We start from the raw sequence: 19,910 nt of genomic DNA, 5'->3' as shown, positions 1-19,910 counted from the left end.
TTCCAGCCGTTGCCAGCCGGGCACCTTGACGAATATCCACTTTTGCTCTCCTAGACCGACAGGCGGCAGTCAGCTGCGCAATGATCATTGCACACCTGCCAGCTGTAGGGCCACGCTATTCTCTTTTTGTCATGCGCACAACTCTTAATTTCTCCTCTTCGCGAATTTCAAGCTTCGGTATCTCGACATCCCACGACAAAAAGTCCTTCGAGCATCAGCACCTTGCCGTCTCGACAAACCACATTCAAAATGTCTACCGCTGAGCTTGCGACGTCCTATGCGGCCCTGATCCTCGCCGATGACGGTGTTGAGATCACTGTAAGGAGAATCTTCTGGAGCCCTGCGCGATTCTGCGATTTACGGGGCGATTTGGGCGGAACGAGCGACTGACTTGCGAAATAGGCCGACAAGATCCAGACCATCATCAAGGCCGCCGGCATTGAGGATGTCGAGCCTATCTGGGCTTCCCTTTTCGCCAAGGTACGAAACACCGAGAACTACGCATTCCGAACGCGGGCGTCCGGCCACGAGACGATTAGATGACTGACTTGGGTTGTTTTGCTGTGATACAGGCTCTCGAGGGCAAGGATGTGAAGGACCTTCTTTCCAACGTCGGCTCCGGTGGTGGTGCCGCCCCTGCCGCTGCTGGTGGCGCTGCTGCTGCCGCTGGCGGCGCTGCTGAGGCCGCTCCTGAGGAGGCCAAGGAGGAGGGTCAGTACTCCCACCCTGGGCTTCCGGCCCGATATGCTCTTGAATATGGTGCTAACAACTTGCTACAGAGAAGGAGGAGTCCGACGATGACATGGGCTTCGGTCTCTTCGACTAAACGGTCAATATCGGCAAGGCGTGTTTTTGACTCCTCGGGTTCCCTTTGTACTTCCAAAGCTTGCCTGGATCTTTTGCGACGGCGTATCGCATTCACGACCATTGGGATGGGTGCATTGATATCAAGGGTTCTGGTTCATCGGCGTAGCTTACACGGGAAATTGAGATGTGTTTAAGCAAAAGTGGGATGGGCTCGGTCTTGCGGCCTCTGGCAGTTTCATGGACTGCGGGCTCGACACCGATGGTACCTCCACAAGAGCCCTGATTCCACGGCAAGCTTGGTTGCGGCTTGGGCGGTTAGTTGAAGGACTACCCTCGCCACATCAAATGGGAATATGACAAGTCTGATGATCAAGCTTTGTGCGTGCTTGGCAGTGACTTTTCGAGCTTCCATGAATGTGAGATCAAGGGTACAAATTACGATTAACCTCAGTCTTAGGTTTGCGGAACTATGAGCCAATCTATCGACGACGAGAGCTTCGCCTTCGGAATACAACATCAACACGACGAGTACGAACCGATCAAGCCCTTCACCATCGCACTCCTTTCTAGTTCACCTATGTCGAATAGCTATCACTCGTCAGCTCTCCATGTCTAGATCGCAGTACCCCATAGCACGGCATGTCAAGGTCCCATGAACTGCCACTTCCACTCTTGTCTATAGTATACGCTTCAGGCCACTTGATATCAAAAGAACGACGGTTACCTTGGCGTCATCCTTCTCCGACCACAGTCCCACAGTACATGAGGCTCTGCTTGGGATACCGGCTCACTTACAGTTGGTACAAGTATGGTCATGTAACGATAGAAGACTGGTCCATACATAGATTGGCCATAACTTACAAGACACCCAATCACGAGCCGTTTTAATACCTTGCCATGGCCCCTAACGGTCATGTATCGAGAAGCAAGCTCAGCCTCAGCCTAGTACTCACTCAGCCACCCGAGCCGCTCCAGGGTTGAAGAAGACGGTCATTCGGAGCTGAGGATCTGAGACCGAGAGGCCCGATGGTCAAATCGGCCGGAGTAGAGCGGCCTCTTCTCATGGAGCAGTTGTGTTTCGTTTTGTGGATTTATTGCCACGGCATCACACAAGTAGAGATTTCAACTCACAGCCTGTTTTTCGTGGAAGCGATATGTTAGTGAGTGAGACCCAAAAGGACGCTAAAAAAGACATCTTGGCATTCTAGCCTTGGCTTCACAGGCAGTGGGGCAGATGACGAAATATGCCTGAGCCGCGCGGTTCTCACTTGATTTTCTTTTGGGCCTCGACACATTGTCAGGCAAAGAGGCAGTCACTGCAGTATTCACGCAGGTATTTTGGAGATTCACTCTTGTGAGGATCAATCTTTTCATCCCGCAGAAGATGGAATGCATTGTTTGACTGCAAGTTCATTAGATGTAGGTATGTAAAGCCCCTGGACGAGAAGTCAACTGCAGCGCGGGGGAGGGGTCACTGGCGGAACATCCCATCAGCTGCTCTTGTTGCGATGAACCTCCCGACGGGAATATAACAGTCACCTCACCCCCCTTCACCGCCTGAACCACCTTTTCCCATATCATGACCGAGTCACAGGGCTGGGTTCATCCTGAGCTGCCGTTCGTTTTGCCGTCCCATGGTCGCAGTTCGAGTGAACTCATGTGGGGCCACCTGGTCAAAACGAGGAACGCGCGTGGACCCAGAAGCTTCCAAGCCGGCACACACGATGCGATGAAGGTTCCAGGATGATGGACTCTCGCACCTCTCTCGATCATGTTGAATCCTGATCAGACTGGGTTCATGAGGTAATTCGTCTGGATTCCCAGGCAGTGTGACCAGACGGGTAGCACTGCTGCTAGAAATGCAGAGAAGGTGTGGCTGCATGGTGGTTTCATAGGCTGGGACTTGGTCATTGCTCTCGCAGTAGCTTCGATATTGGATCACATTAGATATCCCGCTGTGAGAACCTCTTGCTGCCGGCTTTGATGATGGAGGTGCGGTTGGATTTTTCTTCCGAGAAAAAGAAGAGAGGCTGGACTGGTCCAACTGGACATGAGAGCGGCGCAGGCCATTGAGAACACAGTCTCTTTCCACACTAGGCAGTCATATCTCACTCAACGAGGCCGCATTTTGTGACCGTCTTCTTCAGGACCCCGCTCTGCTCTCCCAACGGCGCATGGCGCAAAGTTTCGTTTCCGTTGTTTCGCAACGCCGCTTTCTTTTGCCTTCTTTTAGGAGAAGAGGATCATAGTATAGTCTGTTCGCATAGGCCGTTGCCCCTGACCAACATGGCGGAAGCGCCAACAAGCTCGACCTGGGTTGCAGACCAACATCGGCATCTAAGAGATAGCTGGGAGAGCCTATCGTGTGATACATGATTAAAGAGGGGGAGAATGTCAGGTACACGGCCGGTATACCTCGCAAGAGAGCCCACAACTGCGCCTCGATTGGGTTTCCAGCGAATATTCCACGTTTTCCTTGCCCTGCGTAATAAGTCACTTTAGTTACAGTTGCTTACAGCGCCATAATGCATGCAAGTGTTGCAGGGCCAAGGTCTGGCTTCTCCCCGTCGCTGACAAGGCATGCGCACTGCCCAGCCCCCAGTGCCCCCCTCCATCTCCTTCCTTCGGTCCACATCCCACCTTGCGGGCTCGCTCTCTTATAGCAACAGCTCAGCCTTTTTCTTCCCACCCCGCCCTTCCTTTCCACTTGTTGGAAATCTCTCTGCAACTTTTCCACATTTTTGTTGTTAGTCTTTTCTTATTCGTGATACCAACATCGCGAGTTTTGTTTCGTATCTCATAACTACTACTCCCACTACTACCGCTATTACCCACCACTTGGGTGTGACCCAACACCGACCCAGACTCGCCCACCATGCCCGAGGTGTACCGCGAGTCCCGTTACGCCCGGGACACGTCGCCCTCCGACGATGAGGGCTACAAGAGAACCACAGTGCGTCGGTACAAAGTTGGACCGGTCTCAGTGGAGAAGACTGATCGGGTGGAGCGCGAGCGTGACCGCGATGTCGAGGTCGTGGAGGAGGATCGCCGCAGCCGATATGGTGGCGGCAGCCGTGTAGGCCGGGATCGGGAGGACCACATCGAGGTCGACCGTCGGGTTGAGAGGGTGTACGTTCCCGAGCGTCCTCGCTCTGCCTTCGAACCGTCGCCTCACAGCGCCACCTATGTAGAGCGCCGTGAGGTAATCGAGCGGGAGAGGGAGCGCGAGCCCAGAGACGACTTCATCCGGGTCGACCGGACCGAGTATCGCGATCGCGGCGGGGACAGGGACACTGTTGTGGAGCGGGAGCGCATTATCGAGCGGGAGCGGGATGACCGGGACTATGACCGGACCCGCACCGTGGTTGAGAGGCAGGTTGTGGAGCGAGATGACCGGAACAACGAGTATTGGCGTCAGGATATCACCGACCGCCCCAAGGTTGTCTACGAGTCCAAGGAACTTGTCCGAGCCGAGCGCGATCGCGAAGATGCCTTCTCGCCGAGGACTCCTCGTGACTGGGAACGCCGTTCATACTGGGATGAGGACAAGCAGACTGAAGTCCGAGTGGAGAGGAGAGTCGAGCACCGGGATTCCCACGGCGGTGAGGTTGTGGTAGAACGCCGGATTGAGGAGCGTGACCACCGTGACGACGACAGGTACAGCGGAGAGATTGAACGCTGGCGCAAGGAGACGGAATACTACGAACCCGTCGTCCAGCCTGCCCCCATCGTCATTCGCCAACGTGCCCCTGAGCAGAGAATCATTGTTCAGGAGGCCCCCCCACCGCCGCCTCTTGTCATCCGTGAACAGGCTCAAGAGACCAATGTGGCGATAGCCCGCATCCCCACTCGGGACGAGGAATACTATTATCGCCGGGAATCTCGCGAGCTCGGTCCTTTCCGTGGAGAACGTGAAGAATACGAGGTTGAACGCTATGGCGAGCCTCACCGCCACCACCATCATCACCACCACAGCCATAGCCGTCACAGCCATCATCATGACGGTTATAGCGATGCCGAGTCAGATAAAGAGGTGTATGTCAGACGGAGAATCGTCAAGCGTGAGGAGTCGAGCAGTCCCCACAGGAAGCGCCACATTGCCGAAGGTGCTCTTGCTGGCGCAGGTATCTCTGCCATTCTAGCATCTCGCCGCAATGCCCAGGGTGAGCTTCCTGAGAAGCGTGGTCGCAAAGTCCTCGCTGGCGCTGCCCTGGGAGCCATCGGTACCGAGGTTGCCAGACGCGCTCACAGCGCCTACGAAGACAGGTATGGAGAAAAGGACAAGGAGATCATCATCAGGGAGCGCTCTCGGTCTCGGCTTGGGCATTCGCGTTCGCGCTCTCGTTCGCGGTCACCTCACTCTAGGCTCAAGACAGGTCTTGGTATCGCCGCTGTGGCTCTCGCAGCTGCCGGCGCTGCCAAACTGTACCAGAGCAACAAGGTCGAAAAGGAGGAGATGGCCCGCGGACGCCCCGTCCACCGTGCTTCAAGCGACAGCTCCCGTTCCCCCAGCCGCAAGCGATCCAAAAGCGCAGCAGCCAAAGCCGGACTCGGCACTGCCGCCGCGGTTGGACTCGTCCAGCACTACCGCCACAAGAGAAGCAAGTCCCGCGATGGTAAGAGCCGCTCCCGATCTCGCCTGCGCACCGGCGCCGAGATGGTAGCCGCCGGTCTTGCCGCCGCTGGGGCCAAGAAGATGTACGACAAGCGACAGGACAAGAAGGAGGACGAGCGCGAGAAGGAGGCGCTGAAGCGTGAGCGCGAGCTCAGCGATGAAGAGCACTATGCGCGCGATGAGGAATCCTATCGCCGGCGCAGCAGAAGCAGAAGTTTACCTCGGTCCGGACCCACGTACCCCGACGCTGACCTTCCACCCACTGATCCTGAATTAGGCATGGTTGAGTACGGGGCGCACCCCCTGTATGCGAACCCGGCCCGTCCCCACGATCCTTACGGCGCGGCGATGGGACCGGCTGCCGCGGCAGCGGGGTATGAATCCGCGGCGGAGGAGGGCCGACACCGCGGACGGAGGAAGAGGGGCCACCGAAGACGATCGAGAGGCGATGATAGTGATTACTCGGCCGACAGCGAGCCCGAGACGGACAAGGAGAAGAAGAGGAGTGGCAGTAAGCTGAGAGACTTGGCTGCCGGAGCTGCTGCGGCTGGCGCTGCGGCCTTTGGCATCAAGAAGGTTCGTGATAGCAAGAAAGAGAAAGAAAAGGAAAAAGAAAGGGATAGAGATGAGAGAGACCGAGAGAGGGATCGTGAGAGAGACCGCGATAGGGACCGTGATAGGGATCGTAGCAGGAGAGATCGTGACGAAGACCGAGACCGTGACCGTGACAAGAACAGAGACCGATCTAGGGACAGGTCTAGGGACCGAAGCCGAGATAGGAGCTATGACCGTGACATCGAGCGGAGGAGGGAGCGGGAGAAGAGCCGGGGCAAAGAGCGGGACCAAAGACGTGAGTAGAACTGACTGTTTTTCCAGAAAGCTGACTTGGAACCATCTACTAACGTGACACCAAGGCTATGAGGATGAAGACGACTACAGACGAACGCCATCTCCAGCCCATGCCTCGGGCGGATACTATCAACCACCGCCACCGCCGCAGCCTGTCGTCAACAACGGCTTCACCAACCATCCCAACTACGTCTCGGACAACCTCCATCAGCAGCAATACCAGCCCTACCGCCCACCTGACTACACCGGCTTCTCCCCTCAACCGCCTGGTGTCCCGCCCAACTCGGCAGCCACCAACAACGGCATGCCACCTCCCCCTCCACACCAGATGCCGCCGCCGCCAGCACCCCAAGGTCCGCCACCTAATCAACCCCCAGGCCCTGAACATGTGAGTAATGAAGCTTCTCATGTCGTTGGTCGTTCCATCCCAGCAACAGCTGCAGCTGCAGCCGCTGCCTATGCAGCCACCGTCGCCACAAGCCCCCGCCCCAACGTAGAAGGCGACAAGAAGGGTGCGTCTGGTCTCGGTGTTTAGCCCTTTTGCCCCATTGACATTACAGACCATCCATGATATATACCCTGCCGTGTATCTTCACAATCTAGCTCTCCTGAATCACTAACTTTGATGTCTTAGATGGTCTAAACCACAAGCTCACCCCCTTCTACTCCCCCCCAACATCCCCCATCATGACCCCCCAAACCGAAACCGACGACCCCAACGACGACATCCCCGGCACCCCTCGCACCGCCCGCTCGGTGGTCTTCGTTCCCCTGTCCCCCAAATCCCAAGCCACCCTCCGCCGCCACCGCGAAGCCCAGGAAGCCGCAAGGTCAGGCGCAGAAGAGGACAGCGACATCACGCCTCCTTCTCCCCTCGGCCCCACCACCAGCAGCGACGATGACAAAGCTCTTCGCAAGAAATCCAAAGCGGTATCAGATGACGATGATGAATCTGCCGTGGAGGAGCTGCCAGATCGGTTTGACGGCGAGGGGAGACCGCTTACCGCCCAGGGGCATGAAGACAGGCGGGGTGGGGTGCACTCTAGGAAGGGGTCGTTTGAGTACCGCAGCCCAAAGGGATCGAATGGGCTGAACATGATGGGTGATTGGGCTGTCAGCGGGACGGACAAGGAGACGGTGGAGAGGATTGTGCAAAATGTCACAGGAGTCTTGGAAGGGAAGGGGAGTTGGATGGGGTTGATTGGAGGTTTGCTAAGCGGCAATCTGTTGCAAGGTGGTCACGGTGAAGGAAGCGGTAGTCGGGATGGGAACAGGGATAGTAGAGACAGAAAGGGCAAAGGTCGGGGTCACGATCGGAGTGAGGATGAGGGTGATGATGAGGACGATGATCGGTATAGAAGGCGGAAGAGGAGTGATAACAGACAGACGGAGGATGAGCGGGGGGAGAGCAGTCGGGGGACCAAAAAAGGACGTCACGATTCTCACGATTACGACCATGATGACGATGATTATTACGGTGATGAAGATCGAAAGCGGAGGAGGAGTAGGAGGAGTAGTAGGCGATATCACAGGGATGATGATGACAGTGATGATCGGCAGAGGAGGCATCGGTGATGACTTTTAATGACCTTGCGTTTTGGCTTTTTTGTTGTTTTTATTCTTTCTTTTTGCCGTTGAGTTTACGTCTTGGTTTCTTATACGTGTTGTTTTGTTGATTTGATGTTTTTTATCTTTGGCTCGATATATCAATGTCTGTTGTTTACGTTAGATATGACTTTGCTTATTTTGTTTTTATGGAAACGGATCACAACTCAGGGGTAATACACACACATATACGACTGGAATATCCTGATCTCTTGTCTGCTGTTACGTCCATGTAATACATTGTAATGCCACATATTTATAAAGATGAAACCCATCTAGTTTCCGCTCTCTAGCTGTTGGTGGAAGGAAAAAAAGGAAACCGCCTTTACCAAAATATATCATCATAACTCCTCATGCTCCCGCTCCTGCTCCCTGTCCTCATGCAAAACAACCTTTTCTGGCCTGCCGCTATCCTTGTGCAGATCCACCCCGTTCTTTTGCCTGTACTTTTGGAACAGCGCCCACAGCTCCTTCTCCATCCCGCTCTCCATCTGGTCTGGCAAGATAACCGTGTACTCGACGTAGAGGTTGCCAAACTGGGTCTTGTGGTAGACGCTGTCCCCGTCCTCGTCCCAGATGGGCATACCCTCCCCTGGCACCGTCTCGACGTGGCCGGGCTGAATGATCTCCCCTCTTTTGCGCCCTAACCGTACGATATGCCCGTCCAGGTGTGTGAGATTTCTGGTCCAGTCGCCCATCCAGGCCTCCCGGACAGACAGCACCTCCTTCCAGTAGAGATCATTGCCCTTGCGCCTAAAGAACACACCATCCACATGGTCCGGGTTGTCCTCCTCCAGACTGGGCTCCTTCTCAACAAGAGTAACCTGCAAATCACCAGCCACCCAATCCGGGCTCTCGTCGGCCTCGTTCTCATACGCGATCCGCACCCCATTAGCCATGCCCCGCTGAATAGTAACCGACACAGGAGTAGGCTTGCGAACAACCCGCTCGCCACCGCAAGCCTTGCACTTGTGCTTGATGGACTTGCCCCTCCCACCGCAGTGATCGCACTGCATCTGCACCTGGGTGACCATCCCGGGCGCGATCTGGTGCCTCACCAATCTGACACCCTGCCCGTTGCAGGCATGACATTTATGCACCACCTTATCCGCCGCACCGGTCCCCTCGCACTCGTCGCAGATTTGCTGCTTGTCCCACTGGAACTCTGTCGTTTTCCCATTGTAAAAGTCTCGCAGGGCGATGCCGACCTTGAGCTCGAGGTTGGGGCCGCGGCGCTCCCCAGGTCGGTTGCCAAAGTGGCCGCTGCCGCCGAAGAAGCGGGAGAAGAGGTCGAAGGGGTCGTGACCGCCGCCCTGCCCGCCGTTTTGCTTGCGCTGCTTGTAGGCGTCGTAGCCGAGTTGGTCGTACATGGAGCGTGACTCTTGGTCGGAGAGCGCCTCGTAGGCTTCGGAGACGAGAACGAACTTCTCGTGGGCCGTGTCGTCACCCCTGTTTTTTTCAAGGTCAGCACTGGCTGCGCAATGGCTAAGGCTCACAGAGAGAGACGTACGGGTTCTTGTCTGGGTGGTATTTCTTGCTTAGTTGCCTGTAGGCAGACTTGATCTGTTTCTCCGTTGCGTCCTTGCCGACACCGAGGACCTGTGACACCAAATGTTAGTTTATAAACTTGCGACGTGGAGACAGAACGGCATAAACGGACCTTGTAGTAATCCTCGCCCATGACAACTTGCGCAAAGGCAAGCAGCCCCAAAAGGAGCCCCTTGCCGAACCTCATCTTGACCGTATGTGTCGTGTGTGTCCCCTGCTGTGGGAGTCTGCGGGTGTACTTGGGTGATAGCTTCAGGGGATTGCGCGCGAGGGCGCCGGCGTGGTGAATAGGTGAACCAAGTCTGAAACGAGTGACAAGTGGCCGAACGTGTCCTGATATAAAAAATTCAAGGGAGAAATCAGACGGTGGTTGCGACGAAATTTCGTTGGCGCTCCCAAGAGTAAAGTACACTTATACAGAATCCCAGGGCGGCACCCATCAGCTCGCGGCACAGCGCAAGAAGAGCTTCCAATGCAGACAGAGTGGCCATTGGGAACATGTAAATCTTATCGTGCGAGTCTGATTGGGTACGCACAAGCTATCTTCTTATCGCTGGCACACCCTGGTCTCGAACTTTAACCCTAACCCGCATCCCGGCAAATATCGACCAAATCTTTCGCGTACAAAAGGAGGAGGGAAAAAGTAGAACCCCTGAGGCTTCTGTTTCCTGCCTGGTGCGATGTACAGCTTGATTGGACAGGCTGAAGCGTGTATAAGCCGCTCTACTACTGTGTAAGAGTATATATATGGACCAAACACACCCCTACCCCTCAGTACGTCCCTTTCCCTCCCAGCTCAGCTCACTTCTCAATCATTAACTTTTCCCACAGACACCTCTCCCAAATTGAACCATTCTAAGTGAACACCACCACCACCACCACCATGCCCGTCATGAAGCAAGAATACTCCCTCTGGGACATCCTCACCTCCCTCCTCTTCCCCCAAAAGTTCATCCTCCTTTCCCTCACCTTCCTTCCCCGAACCATCCTCTCCCAACCTTCCCTCCTCCTCCCCTGGAACCTCCCCCTCCTCAAATCCCTCTGGTTCACCCGCTTCTGGTCCTTCGTCGGCCCCCAAGTCAGAGAAAACTCCTCCGCCCTCGTCATCCCCCTTTTATCAGGACACATCTCCAGGGGCATCACCCACCCATCCCCAATCCACCCCCCCCTATCCGGCACAGTCCTCGAGATAGGCCCCGGTTCAGGAATGTGGCTCCCCACCCTCTCCCAAATCCCCTCCATCACCAAGATCTACGGCGTCGAGCCGAACGAGGGAAACGCCGCTTCCCTGCGCCAGACGGTCAAAACTGCCGGGTTGGAAGGGAGATACAATGTCATCCCCGTCGGGATCGAGGACCTCGAGGCGGTGGCGCATATCGAAAAGGGGAGCGTGGACAGCGTCATGACCGTCATGTGCCTCTGCTCGATCCCTGAACCGCAAAAGAACATCAAGATGCTGTACGAGTACCTCAAGCCAGACGGGAAGTGGTACGTGTACGAGCACGTCAAGACTTTTGACGGGGAGCTGCCGGGGCAAGGGGAGTCCTGGGAACCCAAGCAGCCAAAGTGGCTGGGGTGGTATCAGTGTATGTCTTCCTTTTTTGTCTAACAATCATCTCAAAAGCATCACTGACCCTGAGATAAACAGCCTTTATGAACATTTTCTGGCCTCACTTCGTGGGTGGCTGTGAAATGTGCAGAGATACATCCAAGTACCTCCTCCAGGACGCGGGCCCGTGGCAAGAAGTCGATCTGGCCCAACCGGCCAACTCGCCTTGGTTCCAGACCATGCCACACATCATTGGTGTCTTGACAAAGTAGGCCAGAAGTAGACCAGAAGCCAGGAACAAATGGAAAAACACGCATGGCTCGTGTATATAACTGCCAGATCATAGAGATATTTGTTCATCACAACACCGCCCTTATTTGCGTCACAAAATCAATCGGCTTCAGTAGTAAAAAGTCCATCGTTTTCTGTCAGAGCGGAAACAAAGCCCATGCAAGATAGCTACCCTATTGGTACCTGCTGGCTGTGTGAAAAAAAAAACTCTAAGAAATAGCCCCAGAAGAGCTCAAGTTGACGGAAACTCTCAGAAAGATTCCATCCAAAATCCCCAAAGACCATATTCCCATAGAGATGTAGGAAGCAGTGCATTACCAGCCGCCGTCGTCGGCAGAAGGGGCAGCGTTGTCGAAGCCACCACCACCACCGCCAAAACCACCGTCACCACCACCAAAACCGCCACTGTTCTCATCCGAGACCAAGGGGTTCAGACAGCGAACCTTGGTGTGACCCTTCTGGTGGCAGTTTTGGCACTCGACACGAGACCCTGTTTGAGAGATTGTCAGCAAGCACGTCATCAATAGGTCGAGAAACGACATCAACTTACAGTCACGAGGCCTTGGGCACTCCTTTGAGAAGTGACCCATCTCATCGCAGTTGCGGCACTGCACATTATCCATGTTCTTGGGTTCTGTGCATTCCTTGGACATGTGGCCCTCTTGGCCACAATTCCGGCAGCCACGAGGACCGGCAGACGGGCAGTCCTTCGAAAAGTGGCCAGCTAACACAGGAACCAGTCAGTCCAAGATCATGAGCTTCAAGGAACACACATGGGCCGTGATGACTTACTCTCGTTGCACTTGCGGCATTCGACACCCTCGGCGGAGCGAGGCTCGGGGCATTCAGCCACGGGATGGCCAGGCTGTCCACAGTTCTTGCAGGCGAACTTGTCCACGCGAGGAGTCGGGCCTTCAATCAATGTTAGCTAGCTCTCTGCATCACATACCCAGCGGGACCAGGGCTTACAGTCGCGGACACGATGGCCGATCTCGTCACAGTTGTAGCACTTGACCTGGATTCGCTCGTTTTCACGCTTGTCCTCCTTGCAGTGTTTAGAGATATGACCAAGCTGGTCGCAGTTGCGACACTTGGGCAAACCACGAGCAACGAGCTTGCCAGCGTCAGCCAGGCGCTCCATGCGCTCCTCTTCAGTCTCGGGCCAACCCTCACGTTCGCGGGGGCGAGCGGGGTTGGGGGAGAAACGGTACGACACCGTGTATTTCTTCCCAAGATTTCCCTGCAGATCCATATTGGTCAGGGTAGAGACAGTGGGTCTCTCAAGGGCGATGAGCCATATCCCGAGGTCATGACCACGGAAGGCCGACTCGAGCTGCTGATAAGTGCAGTCAGGCTGTGACTTCACGTAAATCTGAACTGCAGCCTTGAGGTCGTCAATGTCGCGCTCGGCGACAGCAGTCTTGATCAACTCCCAAGCTTCCTCAGTAGTCTTGTCGGGGATTTCGCTGCGGTCCACCTTGCGAGCATTCTCGCAAGCAGAGATGGTGTGGCCTGGACGCAAGGAGTTAGCATTCGATGTCATTGTTAATCACTCAGGCAGCAACAGCCTACCCTCTTCGCCACAGTTCTTGCAAAGCATTGGCCCGGCATCGGGACACTCATTGCGAAGGTGTTCCGTTGAACCGCATGCATTGCAGGTCATGGGACCAGCAGTGGGACAATCCTTGCTGTAGTGACCTTCGTCACCGCAGCGGCGGCAAGCACCAAGAGGCTTGCGCGGGTTGGGGCAATCAGCCTTGTTGTGACTGATGATATTTTAGGGATGATGTCTGCTGGAAATAGGAGGGTGATCAAGAAGGACTTACCCGGTCTCGCCGCGGTGCTCGCCGTCGCCGCCAAAGGGGGCAGCATCGCCAAAACCGCCGTTTCCAGAGGTGGCAGCACCGCGGAAGCTGTCATCGCCAAAGCCATTGCCGTCATTGTTGTTGGAAGCAGAACCTTTGCCCCAATCGTCACCGCCGCTGGTGGCGGTGGGAGTGGGGTTGCCCCAGTTATCATTCCCGTTGTCCCAAGACATTTTGGCGACGGGTCAACTTGGTAGTACTGGTGAAGGTGATGTGTTTCTGAAGTCGAGAGTTCTAGGGTTTCCTTGAAGTCAGTCGGTCGGTCAATGGTAGAGGTTGTTGGATAAACTGGAAAAACCCGCTCGACCGACCTGATATGCCGTGGGTCGAGGTATGGTAGAAGAGGCAGAGCAGACAGGGTTTGGGAAATGAGGCCGTTGCCTTGGTTGGGCCAGGAAGGAAAGGCTGGGGAGTGGGTATGGAAGGAGAGGGGAGAGGAGAGTCTTACCTGTGTTGAAGTCTCGGGCGTGGCTGGTTGCTGCTTGTTGCAGACAACAAGAAGCAGAGCGAGAAGTACTCAAGGAAGTCGACAATAAATACTTCAGGCTGATGGTCAGACAAAGCTGAATGGTATTCTCGGCGTTGAATAATCGGTCAGAGGGTGCGGACCCGCGACGATGTCGCCGGTTTCAAAATTGGAGAGGTGTTGGTTTGTGTGGGAAGAAAAGAGGGAGAGAGGACACGCAGGTCGCCGAGAATAAATCCCTACCTGGAAAAAATTTAGACTGTGTGCCCTGCGTTCGTTCTACGATTCCAAATGGAAGGAGCAGCTCGCCTTGTGTGTGCTGATGTAGGCCTGGTGCTGGATGTGCTTGCCACGGCAGGAGCTATCGACGAGGAAGGAAGGCACTGCTCAGCAACTGGGCCACGGGTGAAAAGCGACCACAACCTGGGAAACACAACACCACCCGGTTAATAGGTTGATATGGTAGAGTCACCGAAGAAATCCATGGCAAATCCAGTGTGTTGTACCGTTGCTTATCATCTTTGGTAAGGTCTGTTTGTTACGGAATTGGTGGTTGTCAGCTTGGAAAAGGGGCCGTTGTTTACTTTGGATCAGGGGGCGCGCACAGACCATATCAGCAACAACAGGTTTGGTTTTCATGCGAGACTTGTTAAATTCCATACACGCAGCTCGAAAAAACTGATAACAAACTGGAAATACCGGGCAGCACAAGTGGGCAAAGGTTTGGAGATAAGGGAAGTCACTTCGTTTGTTGGATTAGAGCATTGATCAATCGGACATGGGGCTGCATGCCTGATTCCTTTGGCTGCTTGACAGTCTGTTTGCCTTCCCATGCAGGTACTCCTCAATTCTCCATGGGGAGACTATTATAGAGTGAAAGACACTTTTCATGCCATTCTATTTGCATAAATAGCCAAAGGAAGCAGATAAATAAACCACACAACCTTGAGATATTTATCTTAGAAAATCACCCGCTGACAGCCAGATCCTCATTCAAAAATCAAGAACACAGCTAGCTTGGTGCAGCCCGCAAATAATCGCGCCCATTTACAACTTCGCCCTCCCTTCCTTCTTTTGCATGGTCTCGGCCACGATGCGTCTCTGGATCTTGCCAGTCGCAGTCTTAGGCATGACATCAGTGAAGTAGACCTTCTTGGGAATCTTGAACTTGGCCAGCTTGTCCCCAACCCACTTCTTCACATCCTCATCGCTCAACTTCTGGCCCGGCTTGAGAACGATGGCAACACCAATGTCCTGGCCATACATCTCATCCGGAATAGCGAAACTCACAGCTTCCGAGACGGCTGAGTTCCGTGTAAGAACATTGTCCAACTCGATGGGCGAGATCTTCTCGCCGCCCTTGTTGATGAGCTCCTTGATACGACCTGTGATCACGACATAGCCATCCTCATCCAGCTTGCCCTGGTCGCCAGTTCGGAAGTAGCCACTGGCTGTAAAAGCAGTCTTGTTGGCTTCGGGGTTGTTGAGGTAGCCAGACGTAACATTTTCGCCGCGAATAGAAATCTCTCCCTCAGTGCCCTGTGGCACTTTGTTTCCTGCATCGTCAAGAATGACGACTTCGACACCCTGACCGATACCCACAGTCCCGGGCTTTCTCTTTGCAGGAGGAAGAGGATTAGATGTCATTTGATGAGCGGCCTCCGTCATGGCATACGCTTCGAGCACGGGGGCATTGTAGGTCTTCTCAAGAGCATGGAAAACTGTCGGGGAAAGGGGAGACGAGCATGACCGGATAAAGCGGATCTTTGGGAGGGGGTTCGGGGTGGGGTGCTTGAGAAGGATCTGGTGGATGGTAGGCACAGCAGTGTACCAATTCGCCTTGTGGGTGATGAAGTCTTGCCAGAATTCAGTAGCAGAGAACTTGCTTGGCACCACCATGGAACCACCCGAAAGAAGAGGAGCCAAGAGACCGCAGAGGAGACCGTGGACGTGGAAGAGGGGCATGACCAGCATGGTCCGGTCCGCGTCAGTCAACCGGTATGTTTGCTGGATGTTTCTCATCGTTCTGGTCAGGTTGCGGTGGGAGAGAGGGACAACTTTGGGCCGAGAGGTGGTGCCACTTGTGTGAAGGACCAAGGCAATGTCATCCGGCTGTGGCTTCAGCAGCGGTTGTTGCCCCTTGCCATTCAACTGCCCAAGTTCCTTGACATCCAGCGCGACCTCCTTCTTTTGGTCATCCCAATAGCTCTCAGCGATGGCAGCGTTGAACTTCTGGGCGGCCTTGACGGCAGGCGCACCTTTCTGGTAGGCGCCCTTGGGAACCAAAACAATAGCTGACTTGACATCCTCAATATAGAACTCAAACTCCTCTTGCTTGTAGGCTGGGTTCAGCGGTGCAGCAATGCCACGCTGCCATGAAGCAGCGAGAAAGGAGACGATGAATTCGTACGAGTTAACCGTGGCGATAGACACAGGGGACCCATGAGTGATGCCGATGGCAGCAAGCTTCTGCTGGAACGACAGCACCTCAGCCAGGAGGTCCTTGTATGTCATCACCAGAGGGCTGGGCTTGGATGGCACAATTACAGCCACGGCATCGCTGGCCCCATTGATGGCTGATTGGAGGGTAGACATTGTGGGTATTGTTGAAGTGTGTCTCGTTTGTGTCGTGATTCGGCCAAGTGTGTTATAGCGGGAATTGAGGTGTGCGCCAATGGTGTTACCTAGAAGATGGAAGGGTATCACAGTGCTGGCCGATTGAGAGGCTTTTGAAAATGTACAAAAGTGGCAAGTACATGAATTGATAGGATCTTTAGAATGAGGTAAAAGTTCCAGCTTTTTGAATGAATAGTGAGAGGCGTCAATCTGTGCCCCCCGTCACTGCCCTCCTATCCGTAAACGGCGGCGCTACCGCATTGTGTCATCGGAGCTGCGACAACTTGAGACGAGTGGGTCCAACAGAGCTGTGCCGAACGCCGTGAGCTTCGGCGATGGAAGTCATGTTGATGGCAGGTTCAACACGTATAAGACCAGGAAACTGGTGTTTTGTAGAGAAACATCAGTGTTTAAGGTACAGAACTTCCCGAGACATACCGTACTCCTCTAGCATGTCTCAGAAGCGGTCTCATACCGACTTGTCCCTGTTAACTCACTACTGGTTGTGCGTTGAGAGGTTGCATCTGATTGGTTCGTGGCGATATCGCACTGCCAGGGCCATGAAGTTGAAGATTGAGAGGCGAATGAGAGCCCCTTTTGAGGCTTTGCTGTTAGCAACGGCAATTCATGATTCAAAAGAAGGCCATGGAAATATTTACCGAGATCCGAGCCAAGTTCAAGTTGTGAAGTGGTCTTTACAGGTCTGAGGGGAAACATGGAACCATAACCCTCTCTACCTTTTGAGAGGACCTTGAAGGATGGTCGAAGGGCCTGTGCACCCCTTGCTGATAAGATAAGAAATCGGAAGTGTTGTTGCCTCTCAGATCATCACCATCAACCAAAAGGCATCGACAATGGCTTCCAACAAACGATACGCCTTTGTGCCTATGGACGAGGGCCCTTCCGCGCCATCCAAAGAGCGGAAGCGCGATCGGTCACGGTCTCCGAAGCGGCGCAGGCGACGAGATGGCGACGAATCGCCACGACATCGACGGTCCAGATCTCCACGAGAAAGAGGCAGCGAAAGAGACAGTGACAGGAGGGAAAGGGACGGAGGGAGCGGTTCTAAAATAAGCCGCGGTGATACCGGACGCGACGACTCCAAAATAAGCGACTTGCGCCTCAAGTCACGCCTCGACTACCTGGCCAAGAGAGAAACAGAGAAGCTGGCGCTGCTCCGAAAACAGGTCGCGGAAGAGACAGCTGAGTTGCGGTCTGGTGTACGGTTATCGGAACGGGAAAAAGCAGACTTCGCCAAAAATCGGGAAATCCTAGGGCTGGCCGAGGAGCGATTGCGCATCGACGACTACCAAGACGGCTACCGTCTACCTGACCAGTATGGGGCCGATAGCAAGAAGAAGGAGGAGGCGCTGAACAGGCGCCATGTGGAGAGGGATCAGTTCGGAAACGAGAAGCACATCACCGAGTACGAAGAATGGGAACGAGAACAAACCGTCAAGGCAAAGGCGCAAATCCAGAGCCGGGAGCGTGAGGAGGAGGAGGGCAAGTACGACTTCTTGCTGGACGAAGATAACATTGCGTTTGTTCGCGATGCGGCTGCAAAGCTCGCCCAGCCTAGTGACGGTTTGACCCAGGAGCAGAGGGTACTCAAGGCCCGGATCGAGGCAGCGGAACGGGCGCACATGTCCATCCAAGAGGTCCGGAAGAGCCTCCCCGTATACGCCTATCGTGAGGCTTTTCTGGACGCCATCAAAGAATACCAGGTTCTGATTCTTGTCGGTGAGACTGGTTCAGGAAAGACCACGCAAATACCCCAGTACCTTCACGAGGCAGGTTACACTAACGAAGGGATGAAGGTTGCCTGTACGCAACCTCGTCGTGTTGCGGCCATGAGTGTTGCTGCTCGTGTCGCTGACGAGATGGGCGTGAAGGTGGGCAGGGAGGTTGGATACTCGATCCGTTTCGAAGACTGTACCAGCGAGAAGACTATTCTCAAATACATGACGGATGGCATGCTTCTGAGGGAGATGGTAACATCACCGACATTAGAAGGATACTCGGCCATTATCATCGACGAGGCCCACGAAAGAACGGTCCATACCGATATTCTGTTGGCTTTGATCAAGGATCTCACCAGAGCAAGACCAGAGCTGAAGCTCATTATCTCGTCAGCTACCCTCAATGCTGAGAAGTTCAGCGGTTACTTCGACGGAGCGCCCATCTTCAACGTTCCCGGCAGAGTCCATCCCGTGGAGGTCTACTACACAGAAAAGCCCGAAGCCAACTATGTGGAAGCCAGCATTGCCACAGTCTTTCAACTGCACGCGACGCAACCCGAAGGCGACATTCTCGTGTTCCTTACAGGTCAAGAAGAAATTGACCATGCCTGCGAGCAGGTTACAGAGATCAAGCGGCAGCTAGGGAGCCGAGTGCCCGAAATCATCGCGTTACCAATCTATGCCAACATGCCTTCAGAACTACAAGCCAAGATTTTCGAACCAACGCCACCGAAAGCAAGAAAGGTGGTGTTTTCCACGAATATTGCCGAAACCTCGCTGACAATTGATGGCATCGTCTATGTCATTGACTCGGGTTATGCCAAAGAGAACACCTTTAGCCCAGTCGGTACGACTGGTCAGTCAACATTGGCTGTCGTGCCCTGCTCTCGAGCTGCCGCCAACCAGCGTATGGGTCGTGCTGGTCGTGTCCGCCCAGGAAAATGCTTCCGTCTTTACACCAGGTTTGCCTACTTGTCCGAAATGGACGAATCGCCAACTCCTGAGATTCAAAGGACGTCGCTCTCCAGTGTGGTTCTGCAACTCAAGGCTTTAGGTATCGATGATCTCCTCAACTTTGACTTCCTTGACCCCCCACCCACCGAGCTTCTCATCAAGTCTCTCAACCTTCTCTATGCCCTTGGAGCACTCAACTCCGCTGGCGCCTTGACACGTGTTGGTCGGCAAATGGGCGAGTTCCCAGCTGAACCTATGCTTGCCAAGGCACTCATCGCGGCCACCGCTGAAGAGTGTGTCTCGGAGGTTCTCACCATTGTCGCAATGCTCGGCGAGGTAGCAACCCTTTTCTTCCGGCCCAAGGACAAGGCGGTCCACGCCGACTCTGCCAGGGCGCGGTTCACTGTCAAGGACGGTGGTGACCACCTGACTCTGCTCAATGTCTACAACCAATGGGTAGACTCGGACTACTCTCCCATCTGGGCAAAGGAAAACTTCCTCACGCAGCGAAGTTTGACCAGAGCCCGTGATGTCCGAGACCAGCTCGCCAAACTGTGCGATCGAGTGCTCGAAGGGTCCGAATCATCTTGCGGTGGGATATCCAACATGAACCCGATTCTTCGAGCTCTAACGTCGGCCTTCTTTTTGAATGCGGCTAGGTTGAACCGCAGTGGTGACGGGTACAGGACGCTGAAGAACAACATGACGGTATACGTGCACCCGAGCAGTGTCGTCAGGGGTATTGATCCGCCACCAAGGGTCATTATTTACCACGAGTTGGTGGTGACGAGCAAGGAGTTTGTGAGGAGTGTCATACCCATTGACCCCAAGTGGCTTACAGAGTTTGGAGGGCATTACTATGACAAGAAGGACGTGGAAGCCCTGGAAGGCAAGAAGGTCCCGAAGCAGAGGTCCTAAGAATAGTCGAGGTTTGAGTAGGATGAATAAGGATATTTTTGAGCGATGACATACATTTTTATGGACTCTCTACATCCTTAATACAATT

At 54.4% G+C, this 19,910-nt stretch overlaps 7 protein-coding genes across 7 annotated transcripts; 4 read left to right on the top strand and 3 right to left on the bottom strand.

Annotated features, from left to right (window-relative positions):
• The first annotated feature begins 105 nt into the window (after nt 1–105).
• On the top strand, nt 106–1,353 carry ALTA12 (60S acidic ribosomal protein P1). The gene is made up of 5 exons (XM_062945015.1): nt 106–318; nt 403–480; nt 573–711; nt 780–1,185; nt 1,265–1,353. The coding sequence occupies exons 1-4, from the start codon at nt 250–252 to the stop codon at nt 824–826; spliced, it is 333 nt and encodes a 110-aa protein (XP_062803902.1). The 5' UTR covers nt 106–249; the 3' UTR covers nt 827–1,185; nt 1,265–1,353.
• Nucleotides 1,354–2,709: 1,356 nt separating this feature from the next.
• QC764_213070 (uncharacterized protein) lies at nt 2,710–8,076 on the top strand. The gene is made up of 3 exons (XM_062945014.1): nt 2,710–6,272; nt 6,337–6,663; nt 6,906–8,076. Exons 1-3 carry the CDS (start codon nt 3,683–3,685, stop codon nt 7,844–7,846), a joined length of 3,858 nt encoding a protein of 1,285 aa, XP_062803901.1. The 5' UTR covers nt 2,710–3,682; the 3' UTR covers nt 7,847–8,076.
• Nucleotides 7,977–9,926, bottom strand: SCJ1 (DnaJ-related protein scj1). Its single transcript, XM_062945013.1, has 3 exons — nt 9,537–9,926; nt 9,387–9,475; nt 7,977–9,325 (listed from the first exon to the last, which is right to left on the bottom strand). The coding sequence occupies exons 1-3, from the start codon at nt 9,609–9,611 to the stop codon at nt 8,218–8,220; spliced, it is 1,272 nt and encodes a 423-aa protein (XP_062803900.1). The 5' UTR covers nt 9,612–9,926; the 3' UTR covers nt 7,977–8,217.
• Nucleotides 9,927–10,033: 107 nt separating this feature from the next.
• On the top strand, nt 10,034–11,346 carry QC764_213050 (uncharacterized protein). Its single transcript, XM_062945012.1, has 2 exons — nt 10,034–11,010; nt 11,073–11,346. The coding sequence occupies exons 1-2, from the start codon at nt 10,308–10,310 to the stop codon at nt 11,243–11,245; spliced, it is 876 nt and encodes a 291-aa protein (XP_062803899.1). The 5' UTR covers nt 10,034–10,307; the 3' UTR covers nt 11,246–11,346.
• Nucleotides 11,347–11,578: 232 nt separating this feature from the next.
• Nucleotides 11,579–13,819, bottom strand: QC764_213040 (uncharacterized protein; the record flags this gene model as incomplete). The annotated part of the gene is made up of 6 exons (XM_062945011.1): nt 13,091–13,819; nt 12,837–13,030; nt 12,234–12,776; nt 12,057–12,176; nt 11,815–11,988; nt 11,579–11,754 (listed from the first exon to the last, which is right to left on the bottom strand). The coding sequence occupies exons 1-6, from the start codon at nt 13,300–13,302 to the stop codon at nt 11,579–11,581; spliced, it is 1,419 nt and encodes a 472-aa protein (XP_062803898.1). The 5' UTR covers nt 13,303–13,819.
• Nucleotides 13,820–14,642: 823 nt separating this feature from the next.
• On the bottom strand, nt 14,643–16,190 carry QC764_213030 (uncharacterized protein; the record flags this gene model as incomplete). The annotated part of the gene is made up of 1 exon (XM_062945010.1): nt 14,643–16,190. One exon carries the CDS (start codon nt 16,188–16,190, stop codon nt 14,643–14,645), a length of 1,548 nt encoding a protein of 515 aa, XP_062803897.1.
• An 875-nt stretch (nt 16,191–17,065) lies between these two features.
• On the top strand, nt 17,066–19,822 carry QC764_213020 (uncharacterized protein; the record flags this gene model as incomplete). Its single annotated transcript, XM_062945009.1, has 1 exon — nt 17,066–19,822. One exon carries the CDS (start codon nt 17,066–17,068, stop codon nt 19,820–19,822), a length of 2,757 nt encoding a protein of 918 aa, XP_062803896.1.
• Nucleotides 19,823–19,910: the final 88 nt, after the last annotated feature.

This window comes from Podospora pseudoanserina, chromosome 2 (genome assembly GCF_035222485.1).
Source record: "Podospora pseudoanserina strain CBS 124.78 chromosome 2, whole genome shotgun sequence".
In the NCBI taxonomy this organism is placed as follows: domain Eukaryota; kingdom Fungi; phylum Ascomycota; class Sordariomycetes; order Sordariales; family Podosporaceae; genus Podospora; species Podospora pseudoanserina.
The sequence above is the reverse complement of the archived record's forward strand: the minus strand, read 5'-3'. Positions and strand labels throughout refer to the sequence as shown.